Source organism: Bufo gargarizans, chromosome 7 (assembly GCF_014858855.1).
Source record: "Bufo gargarizans isolate SCDJY-AF-19 chromosome 7, ASM1485885v1, whole genome shotgun sequence".
NCBI lineage: Eukaryota > Metazoa > Chordata > Amphibia > Anura > Bufonidae > Bufo > Bufo gargarizans.
In genome coordinates, this window is record NC_058086.1 from 132888060 (window position 1) to 132900542 (window position 12483).

General features: G+C 46.6%; 1 protein-coding gene across 7 annotated transcripts in view; it reads right to left on the reverse strand.

The window, feature by feature from the left end:
* PTPRC (protein tyrosine phosphatase receptor type C) overlaps window positions 1-12483 on the reverse strand; it is a 212798-nt gene that overhangs the window by 55664 nt on the left and 144651 nt on the right. For all 7 annotated transcript variants that reach the window (XM_044301087.1, XM_044301088.1, XM_044301084.1 and 4 more), the window contains one exon: window positions 10549-10689. In XM_044301087.1, coding sequence (XP_044157022.1) covers window positions 10549-10689 — 141 coding nt within the window. The remainder of the gene's footprint in view (window positions 1-10548; window positions 10690-12483) is intronic.

The window sequence follows — 12483 nt, forward strand, 5'->3', positions numbered from 1 at the left end:
CGAGAAGTTCGGCCGAACTTCCCGGAAATGTTCGGGTTAGGGATCCGAACCCGATCCGAACTTCGTCCCGAACCCGAACCCCATTGAAGTCAATGGGGACGCGAACTTTTCGGCACTAAAAAGGCTGTAAAACAGCCCAGGAAAGGGCTAGAGGGCTGCAAAAGGCAGCAACGTGTAGGTAAATCCCATGCAAACAAATGTGGATAAAGAAATGAATAAAAATAAAATAAATAAAAATTAACCAATATCAATTGGAGAGAGGTCCCATAGCAGAGAATCTGGCTTCACGTCACCCAACATTGGAACAGTCTATTGGCATATATTTAGGCCCAGCATCCAGGCAGAGGAGAGAGGTCCCGTAACAGAGAATCTGTCTTCATGTCAGCAGAGAATCAGTCTGCATGTCATAGCAGAGAATCAGGCTTCACGTCAGCCACCACTGCAACAGTCCAGTGGCATATATTTAGGCCCAGGCACCCAGGCAGAGGAGAGAGGTCCCGTAACAGAGAATCTGTCTTCATGTCAGCAGAGAATCAGTCTGCATGTCATAGCAGAGAATCAGGCTTCACGTCAGCCACCACTGCAACAGTCCATTGGCATATATTTAGGCCCAGCACCCAGGCAGAGGAGAGAGGTCCCGTAACAGAGAATCTGTCTTCATGTCAGCAGAGAATCAGTCTGCATGTCATAGCAGAGAATCAGGCTTCACGTCACCCAACATTGGAACAGTCCATTGGCATATATTTAGGCCCCGGCACCCAGACAGAGGAGAGGTTCATTCAACTTTGGGTAGCCTCGCAATATAATGGTAAAATGAAAATAAAAATAGGATTGAATGAGGAAGTGCCCTGGAGTACAATAATATATGGTTAAGGGGAGGTAGTTAATGTCTAATCTGCACAAGGGATGGACAGGTCCTGTGGGATCCATGCCTGGTTCATTTTTATGAACGTCAGCTTGTCCACATTGGCTGTAGACAGGCGGCTGCGTTTGTCTGTAATGACACCCCCTGCCGTGCTGAATACACGTTCAGACAAAACGCTGGCCGCCGGGCAGGCCAGCACCTCCTAGGCATAAAAGGCTAGCTCTGGCCACGTGGACAATTTGGAGACCCAGAAGTTGAATGGGGCCGAACCATCAGTCAGTACGTGGAGGGGTGTGCACACGTACTGTTCCACCATGTTAGTGAAATGTTGCCTCCTGCTAACACGTTGCGTATCAGGTGGTGGTGCAGTTAGCTGTGGCGTGTTGACAAAACTTTTCCACATCTCTGCCATGCTAACCCGGCCCTCAGAGGAGCTGACACAGCTGCCTTGGCGACCTCTTGCTCCTCCTCTGCCTTGGCCTTGGGCTTCCACTTGTTCCCCTGTGACATTTGGGAATGCTCTCAGTAGCGCGTCTACCAACGTGCGCTTGTACTCGCGCATCTTCCTATCACGCTCCAGTGCAGGAAGTAAGGTGGGCACATTGTCTTTGTACCGTGGATCCAGCAGGGTGGCAACCCAGTAGTCCGCACACGTTAAAATGTGGGCAACTCTGCTGTCGTTGCGCAGGCACTGCAGCATGTAGTCGCTCATGTGTGCCAGGCTGCCCAGGGGTAAGGACAAGCTGTCCTCTGTGGGAGGCATATCGTCATCGTCCTGCCTTTCACCCCAGCCACGCACCAGTGATGGGCCCGAGCTGCGTTGGGTGCCACCCCGCTGTGACCATGTTTTATCCTCATCCTCCTCCACCTCCTCCTCATCCTCGTCCTCCTCGTCCTCCAGTAGTGGGCCCTGGCTGGCCACATTTGTACCTGGCCTCTGCTGTTGCCAAAAACCTCCCTATGAGTCACTTCGAAGAGACTGGCCTGAAAGTGCTAAAAATGACACCTCTTCCTCCTCCTCCTCCTGGGCCACCTCCTCTTCCATCATCACCCTAAGTGTTTTCTCAAGGAGACATAGAAGTGGTATTGTAACGCTGATAACGGCGTCATCGCCACTGGCCATGTTGGTGGAGTACTCGAAACAGCGCAACAGGGCACACAGGTCTCGCATGGAGGCCCAGTCATTGGTGGTGAAGTGGTGCTGTTCTGTAGTGCGACTGACCCGTGCGTGCTGCAGCTGAAACTCCACTATGGCCTGCTGCTGCTCGCACAGTCTGTCCAGCATGTGCAAGGTGGAGTTCCACCTGGTGGGCACGTCGCTTTATGCAGCAGCTCTGACATGTCGGGGTAGTTGTGAATGAACTTCTGCACCACCAAATTCAGCACATGCGGCAAGCAAGGGATGTGCGTCAAACCGGCTAGTCCCAGAGCTGCAACGAGATTTCGCCCATTATCGCACACCACCAGGCCGGGCCTGAGACTCACCGGCAGCAACCACTCGTCGGTCTGTTGTTCTATACCCCGCCACAACTCCTGTGCGGTGTGGGGCCTGTCCCCCAAACATATGAGTTTCAGAATGGCCTGCTGACATTTACCCCGGGCTGTGATGAAGTTGGTGGTGAAGGTGTGTGGCTGACTGGATGAGCAGGTGGAAGAAGAGGAGGAGGAAGCCGAGTAGGAGGAGGTGGCAACAGGAGGCAAAGAATGTTGCCCTGTGATCCTTGGCGGCGGAAGGACGTGCGCCAAACAGCTCTCCGCCTGGGGCCCAGCTGCCACTACATTTACCCAGTGTGCAGTTAGGGAGATATAGCGTCCCTGGCCGTGCTTACTGGTCCACGTATCTGTGGTTAGGTGGACCTTGCCACAGATGGCGTTGCGCAGTGCACACTTGATTTTATCGGATACTTGGTTGTGCAGGGAAGGCACGGCTCTCTTGGAGAAGTAGTGCCGGCTGGGAACAACATACTGTGGGACAGCAAGCGACATGAGCTGTTTGAAGCTGTCTGTGTCCACCAGCCTAAATGACAGCATTTCATAGGCCAGTAGTTTAGAAATGCTGGCATTCAGGGCCAGGGATCGAGGGTGGCTAGGTGGGAATTTACGCTTTCTCTCAAATGTTTGTGAGATGGAGAGCTGAACGCTGCCGTGTGACATGGTGGAGATGCTTGGTGACGGAGGTGGTGGTGGTGTTGGTGGTACATCCCCTGTTTGCTGGGCGGCAGGTGCCAACGTTCCTCCAGAGGCGGAGGAAGAGGCCGAGGCGGCAGCAGCAGAAGAGGCCGAGGCGGCAGCAGCAGAAGAGGTAGCAGGGGGAGCCTGAGTGACTTCCTTGGTTTTAAGGTGTTTACTCCACTGCAGTTCATGCTTTGCATGCAGGTGCCTGGTCATGCAGGTTGTGCTAAGGTTCAGAACGTTAATGCCTCGCTTCAGGCTCTGATGGCATAGCGTGCAAACCACTCGGGTCTTGTCGTCAGCACATTGTTTGAAGAAGTGCCATGCCAGGGAACTCCTTGAAGCTGCCTTTGGGGTGCTCGGTCCCAGATGGCGGCGGTCAGTAGCAGGCGGAGTCTCTTGGCGGCGGGTGTTCTGCTTTTGCCCACTGCTCCCTCTTTTGCTACGCTGTTGGCTCGGTCTCACCACTGCCTCTTCCTCCGAACTGTGAAAGTCAGTGGCACGACCTTCATTCCATGTGGGGTCTAGGACCTCATCGTCCCCTGCATCGTCTTCCACCCAGTCTTGATCCCTGACCTCCTGTTCAGTCTGCACACTGCAGAAAGACGCAGCAGTTGGCACCTGTGTTTCGTCATCATCAGAGACATGCTGAGGTGGTATTCCCATGTCCTCATCATCAGGAAACATAAGTGGTTGTGCGTCAGTGCATTCTATGTCTTCCACCGCTGGGGAAGGGCTGGGTGGATGCCCTTGGGCAACCCTGCCAGCGGAGTCTTCAAACAGCATAAGAGACTGCTGCATAACTTGAGGCTCAGACAGTTTCCCTGGTATGCATGGGGGTGATGTGACAGACTGATGGGCTTGGTTTTCAGGCGCCATCTGTGCGCTTTCTGCAGAAGACTGGGTGGGAGATAATGTGAACGTGCTGGATCCACTGTCGGCCACCCAATTGACTAATGCCTGTACCTGCTCAGGCCTTACCATCCTTAGAACGGCATTGGGCCCCACAAAATATCGCTGTAAATTATGGCGGCTACTGGGACCTGAGGTAGTTGGTACACTAGGACGTGTGGCTGTGGCAGAACGGCCACGTCCTCTCCCAGCACCAGAGGGTCCACTAACACCACCACGACCATGTCCGCGTCCACGTCCTTTACTAGATGTTTTCCTCATTGTTATCGTTCACCACAACAACAAAAATATTATTTGGCCCAATGTATTGAATTCAAATTCAGGACTTTTTTTACAGACACCTAACACTATCTGGCTAACTATTTAGGTACCGTATTACACTAATACAGGCACAGCAGTAACCACAGATTTAGCTGAATATAAATTTGAGGCCTAGTATTTAGGCGCTGGGTGACAGGTATAGGTTTACTGACAGAATTAGACTGGGATATGGCCAAAAAATAACCACACTATTTATGGTTAAATGCACTTGGTGTGACAGCTTGACCAACCACACTACTGAGGGTTAAATGCACTTGGTGACAGGCGCAGCTTGCCCCTGATGTAGTATATGGCCAAAAAATAAACAGACTATTGCTGGTTAAATGCACTTGGTGTGACAGCTTCACCCTGATGTAGGATTTAGCCAAAAAACAACTACACCATTGAGGGTTAAATGCACTTGGTGACAGCTTGCCCCTGATGTAGTATATGGCCAAAAAATAAACAGACTATTGCTGGTTAAATGCACTTGGTGTGACAGCTTCACCCTGATGTAGGATTTAGCCAAAAAACAACCACACCATTGAGGGTTAAATGCACTTGGTGACAGCTTGCCCCTGATGTAGTATATGGCCAAAAAATAACCAGACTATTGTTGGTTAAATGCACTTGGTGTGACAGCTTCACACTGATGTAGGAATAAGCCAAAAAACAACCACACCATTAAGGGTTAAATGCACTTGGTCGCAGCTTGTGCTGGCACACCACAAGACACAAAATGGCCGCCGATCACCCCAGAAAAAAGTGAATGACAAACGGTCTGGGCAGCCTAAAAACAGTGAGCAATTGAGTATCAACAGCTCAATGATCCACAGCTGCAGATCGATCAATAATCAAGTCCTTTGGAGGAGTTAATCTGCCTAATCTCGCCCTACTGTCGCAGCCGCAACCTCTCCCTACGCTAATCAGAGCAGAGTGACGGGCGGCGCTATGTGACTCCAGCTTAAATAGAGGCTGGGTCACATGGTGCTCTGGCCGATCACAGCCATGCCAATAGTAGGCATGGCTGTGACGGCCTCTTGGGGCAAGTAGTATGACGCTTGTTGATTGGCTGCTTTGCAGCCTTTCAAAGAGCGCCAAGAAAGCGACGAACACCGAACCAGAACCCGGACTGTTACGAAAATGTCCGGGTTCGGGTCCGTGTCACGGACACCCCAAAATTCGCTCATCCCTATCAAGGGTATGTTCACACATGCAGATTTTATGTGGCAGAAATTCTGCAACGTTTCTTCTGGAAATCTACAGCAGAAAACAAAACAAACCAGATGGTGTCGGGTTTATTTGTGCGGATTTTGTTGCAGAAATGCTCTTTATAAAGAGTGAAACCCGCATGAAAATCCATGGCATAAATTGATATGCTGCAGATTTAAAGCTGCTCCACAGGTCAATTTCTGCTGCAGATTTTTCTGCAGTGTATGGACAAGAATTGGCAAAAACTAATTCACATTGCTGGCACTGGAAAACACTGCAGATGTTCTGCATGCAATTCCTGCAACATAAAATCTGCAACATTTTAGCAAATTATGAATATGCCCTTATTGTCTCTTTGCTAAAGAGCTTTTGCTATATATACTTTATTAAATGTGACCACTTCAGGCTTCTTATTGTACTTCTCACTTTGTCAAAGCAATCCTTACGGCAGTCAGTATAAGTGTACCTGGAGCAATCTCGCTAAGATCTATTAATGGATCAGCATCAGATATGGCATCATGCAATTTAGCATTCACATTAACTTTCTAGTGCTCATCATTATGAGTACAGAGGCATGACGCTGGGTTCAGACCTGAGCGTTCGCGATGGAGCGCTCTGTATGCGCGATTGTACTGGCGTTTGCAATCGCGCATACAGAGACAAGCAAACGCCCATTGTCGCGTGTTCCCGGAAGTCTATGTACGGGAACGCGCGACAAGACGCCCCAAAGAAGCTCATGTACTTCTTGGGGCGTCGGGCGTTTTACAGCGCGATCGTACACGCTGTAAAACGATCAGATGAGAACCATTCCCATAGGGGATCATTAGTTCTTGCCTGTTGAGCGTTTTACAGCGCGTAGGAACGCGCTGTAAAACGCTCAGGTCTGAACCCAGCCTTACAGCACCTAGCCTTTCTGCTGCCTGAGACAAAAACTGAAACGCCCCTCCCCCTACCCATGCTAATTTCTTAACCTAACCCCTTTGCGACAATGAAAGCACTCATTGCCTATGGCCCTTCTGCTGTCCTTCCTCTTCCCCTTCCTGATGCTGCCTGAGGCGATTGCCTCACCTGGCCTCATTGGTGGTGCACCCCTGTACAGAGGCAATACATATCAACTTGGCACTTTAATACATTAAATACAGTTGCATAAAACTTTAAAAGCCACAAAAGCCATCATAAAAGTAGTATAAATTAGATGCAACGATGTATCTAATGCTTTGAGTGTAAAATGAACCTTTATTATATCTGTATATCAATTACAACTGTGTTTCCTGTGATCATAATTTCATCAAAAAGCAAATAGTACTTTCCATGTGGAAGCCAACTACAGCCTTTTCGGGTTTTTAGCAATATCCTAAGCATTTCCCTGCATGCACATATATGTATCAGTCAGCAAAAAAATCATGTAAATATCTAAACTAAATTAATTATCAGTTATTTAGCACAATTTTAAAACTGTGCAGAACTCCATAAACTCATTGCATGTGATAACTATTACCACAACCTCAATTTTACTACCTTTTGTTTAAAATGCAAGTTTGCCATAGATGGAGAAAAAAAATCCAAATTCATGTTACTGTCATACAAAACACCCCCCACGAGCTAAGTGAAGGTGAACTTACAATTTAACAGTTACATTCTAACCCCAATCTATGTGTAACTGCACTTAATTCATACATTCTTCACCATGACCTAGTTATGGAGGTCCAGAAATCTAAAATATGGGGAGTTGTTTGGCACAACCCAAAGGGCCCATTTACATGGGTTGATTTTCAGACCACTTTTCAGGAATGGATGCTTGTACAAGCGCTTGTTCTTGATAATTGGCCTCTGTCAATGTGCCACCAATCGCCTGACAAGTGATTGGTGGCTCACTTAAAGATGCAGTACTTTAACATCATTATGACTACCACTGTCATCTGTATAGTAAAGAAATGGCTATAAATATAAACTATTTCTCCCCAGACATTTTATAAAAAACAATGTCATGTCATTATAAGGTCCAGCCATATGTGTCTTAACATATCTTAAAAGAAGTCATAACTTTTTTTAAACTTATTGCGTTTTTTGGGAGGTTTTTTATGTATGATTTAGTCCAGTGTACGGTCAGTGTAGCTCAGTTTAAGGCCAGTTTCACACTGGCGTTAAGCTTTTCCGGCAGGCTGTTCCGGCCATATTTGCCATGCTGCGGCCAGATCGGCGGCCGGTCCCTATTATAGTGAATAGGGCTGGGCGGACTTCCAGCAGCACACGTGGGCAAATGGTAGTACGGATCTGGCAGGCTGTTCCCCTGCCAGAACATCCTGTTGGAAAAGCTTAACGCCGGTGTGAAACTGGCCTAAGAGCTCATTTACATAAGATCCTCTTAGTTCAGTGTATAAACAGTAAATATTAAAGAAGTTGTCAAGATGTCCTATTTTAGCCAGACCCTTCTGGTAGGACCTGTGAGCAGAGCTATACTTACTCCCTGCCACTCCATTCTGGTACCTTCACCAGACTTCCAGTCCCTGCCTGTCAGCTTCTTGTAAGTACAGCAAATGAGAACTCAGGAGTGACGTTTCCCCAAGTGGCATGTGACCAAGCAGTGACTTAGGCACACGTCACTGCTGAGGCCAATTATTGGCAGCAGCAGTAACATGCGCATCATTAATTGCCAATTTGCGCAATCACAGAAATATTGGAGCACTCTATCTGCATATAAAGCTATTGCAATGTTCTGCCGTGCCAACCATTTTCTCCAGTCTCAGGAAACTTCTAGCAGCTTAAAAAAATAATTAGCAACAGTGACCCACGCCTGTATTGCGCGCATTGCGCGAATATAACAATGCTGATTTTCGCAATCAAGAAAATAATCTTTAATTTGCGAATATATGATGAATATTCTACAAAATATTCGGGAAATATTGGGAATTCTAATATTGCCACTGCCGCTCATCACTACTGATGATTAGAGATGAGTGAAGTTTTGAAGAATTTCATTTGCCGAAGTTCACCAAGAAATTCAATTTGTTACAAATTAATTTGTCATGAATCACTATAAATCAGGTATACCCAGGCCACTCTGCCATAGGATATTGCCACACAGTGTGCTGGTGCTGCGGACTGGTTGGGGCCATGCTGGAGTGAAGAACCACACGGCCAATTAGTCCACAGCTGCCTTTCTTTTAATAATGAAGACCGCACTATATAGTCCTTCTTCATTGTTAATGGCCACGCGGCACCTTTAAACAGGGGCTGTTGCTGGTATGGGGTTTGGCTGGTTAGGTGGCGGGACAATATGCATATTATTGCTGTTCTTGCCTGCAATCTCCTGCAGGTTATTGGATACTAAACACAGAATATTAATCAGCTCTGGCATGCCCACTTGTCCATCCCCAGCGCTCCCCTGCCCTACAGGTGGGATCCCTTCTTCTGCCATCTGCTTTTCCTTCTTTTCGACATCATCTAATATCGATGAGAATATGTCATCAGGAACATCCAGCTCCTCATCTGTCTGCATCTTGTGGACTTTTCTAGGACATGGAGACTTTGAAATATGATTTGGAATAAGTAAAGCCAGCAAAAGATGAGGATGCTCATCATTAAGACCTGGCCCTCCTAAGGGGTGCAGACTGGATGGTATTGGTTGGCATGCTGGCACGTGAATAATAAAGGCTTCCTTCTTATTGGTATTGAATTATATTTACAGCTGATGTAAGAATAATTAAAGGTAGGAATAAATAAATAAAACTGATGCAGAAAAACTCTCCCTGCACTCTGCCTGCGCTCTCCCTGCGCTCTCCCTTCACTCTTCCTTCACTCTCCCTTCACTCTCCCTGCACTCTCCCTGCACTCTCCTTGCACCTCTCCCGGCACTCTCCAGGCACTCTCCTTGCACTCTCCCTTCTCCAATATTCTTCTATTAATTATGTTCAGCAACACTGTCCCTAGCTTATGAGCGTATGCCAACTCACAGAACAATGGCAGAGACCACGCAGGATGAGGGTTTTATAGGGCTGTGGATTGGCTGGCTGCATGGCATTATGGGTGTTCTCGCGTTCCCGGGCTTTTTACTTTCACTTTGTAACAAGTGCAGCTGCCATTTTAGGATAACCTGATTAGTTACCATGAAGTGTGAGGAAATCTGGATTTATTGCAAATCAAAGTTTTCCTAAACTACGGATTGAATTCCACCTAGAATGCTTAGATTCGCTCATCACTAGAGATGATCTATCCTGAGGATGGGTCATCAATTTTGAAATCCTTGGAATTCCCTTTAACTTTCTATCTGTGCAGGAAATGTGCAGCTTTGTCTTAGAAAAATAGAACTGTAACCATTATAAAGGTATAGTAGATTGTGGGGGACAATTTAGATTAAAAAAAAAGGTGTTTAAGGAATGAAATTTAAAGGGGTCTGTCAACTACTCTTAGTGTTTTAGACCGTTCAGATTGTGTTATAGATTGTTTGCGCCCAATTAAAATAGTACCTCTCTTGTGTCTGTTCCATGTAGAGATCCAGAAAAAAGTACTTTATAAAGTTATGCAAGTTAGCTGTTGCAAGTGCCCAGGGGCGGAGTTACGGCCACAAGTGACCAGGCCCTCAGCTATGTGCCCAGATAACCACTCCCCTTGCAGTCTTCTGGCCCGCCCTCCTCTCCTACTTCGTCCTCCTCCTCTGGCCCACCGCTGGGCCTGCTCATGTGCACTGCTTTGCCTACTATGGGCAGAGGAACTGATCTTAACAGTCTGCATATGCAGGCCTGGCCGGCACTTGTACGAGATCTTTAAGCCAGTGGAGGAGGACAGGAGGCTTTTTTAAGGATCTCTACGTGGAACAGACACAAGAGAGCTACTGTTTTAATGGGGGCAAACGTTTTAAAATGCTCAGAGTAGGTGACAGACTTTAAGCACACTACTACTGTACTGCACTTCTACTTGTACTGTATATTATTTTCAATACCCAAATACAAAAGAACATGTGAATAAGTATACATAATGCAGGTCAGAGACATTGTTCCTTTTGATAAATTCAGTCTTGCCTTACATGTAATTATAAAAAATCAATGCACTATATAACTTAGAACACAAAAAGAAAAGCGGAGACTTACTTCCTGCTTCTGTCATACAGTTTTTTTCAGAAGGTTCACCAGATAAACGACCATTTGATGCATCTTCATTGTATGCTGTCACCTTGACAATATAGTTGGTGAAAGGCTCTAGTTCTGTAAACAGTTTCTGGAGATCCGTGTCTAAAATATTTAGAAAAAAACTGATTATTGTAAAAATGCCAAACAGCAAAAAAATTACACATCACAACAACTTGAAAGTTAACAGCTACAATTAACAATTAATTACCACTGGTCAAAATAGAGGTTTTCTGAGATTATCATAAGGACAGGTCATCAGTATCTGATCAGTGGGGGTCCGACACCCAGCTATCAGCTGTTTGAGAAGACAGCAGAGCTCACAGTAGTGCTGCAGCCTTCCCTTTCTGCTTTTCCTAGGCCGAGTGACGACAGTATAAAAATCCTGGAAAACCCTTTTAAATATTTAAAAGATCTTTCCTGGGGTACTATAGTTTTTAACAGGTATTCTCATGTAGTTGTTGTTTACATCTTGTATGTAGCACTTCCTTATGTTGTATCCAACCAAACCCATAATGCACTACTCCTTCCTCTGCCACAGCTCCGGCACCGCCCCTAACAACACCCAGCTGATTACATAGGCACTCCCCTATCACTGCCCCTGTTGCTGCATGGACAGGGTCATGTGACCACAGCCCAGAACAGGAAATAGGAGCAATAAAGGTAAAAGAAAGACATTAGAAAATTACAGCTTCCTTTATAAATGATTATATTAAAGGATGTTGACGCAAACTGGAAACTCCCTTTAAGGGCTCATGCACACGACCATATGGCTTTCTTCAGTGTTTTTTTGGGGCCGTTTTTAACGGATCCGTTTTTTAGTTTTTTGTTTCAGTTTCGTTTTTCCGTATTGCATATACAGTATACAGCAATTACATTAAAAAAATTGGGCTGGGCATGAAATTTCCAGTAGATGGTTCCGTAAAAACGGAACGAATACGGAAGATATACAGATGCATTTCTGTATGTGTTCCGTTTTTTTTGCGGACCCATTGACTTGGAGCCAAGCACCGTGATTTGCGGACAATAATAGGACATATTCTATATTTTCACGGTACGGAAATACAGAAACGGAATGCGCACGGAGACACTTCATATTTTTTTTCTGAACCATTGAAATGAATGGTTCAGTATATGTACCGCATACTGAACTAAAAAAAACGGCCAGTATACTGAACGCAAAATACTGTTGTGTGCATGAGCCCTAAGGCTGCCCAAACACTGAGCTGCCTGCTGTAAGATGTAGCATGTGGGTTCATTGTCAGACTGCACCTGTCCAGATGAAGCCCTACAAGTAGTACTAATCCATATGCAGCTCCTTATGCCTGTCCTCATCGCATACGGGTTTGCTAACAGCTAAAAACTCAGCTAAACTCAGGTCCAGTTTGAAAATCACCTGCCAGTACATGGGGCAGACTGCCCCCATCTACCTGCATTGTGTATCCCAGTGTGTGGGCTCCTTGAGTCATTTTCCCTCAGTTTGCCTCTGTGTTTCTCTACCCGTGGAGGTGACGGTCAGGAGCAGACGGCACAGTGAAGGAGCATAGGCTTCCACCAAGCAGATGAGAGGCCCAGCTCATCATGAGTTGGTGAATGGACAAGTGCTAGGGTGCATGGGCTTCTGGGTGATTATGGTCTTGTGAGAGGGTCACGTGCTGGTAGACGTAGCATTTAGGAAACTGCTGCGTTTTTAGAGGCTGTGGGACTTTTTAAAGGGGTTCTGTGTGATCTCTTGTGTGTGTTAATGTTAGCAGTCTGATGCAGAAATTAGAGAAGGAGTCAGGACTAAATAAAGGAAGGGGCAGACACCAATTAGAGCTAGGGTAGCAGTGAGATGGACCTGCTGCCAAGTATGACAAGAATTCTAAGGCCCCTTGCAGACGAGCGTGTGCGGATTCG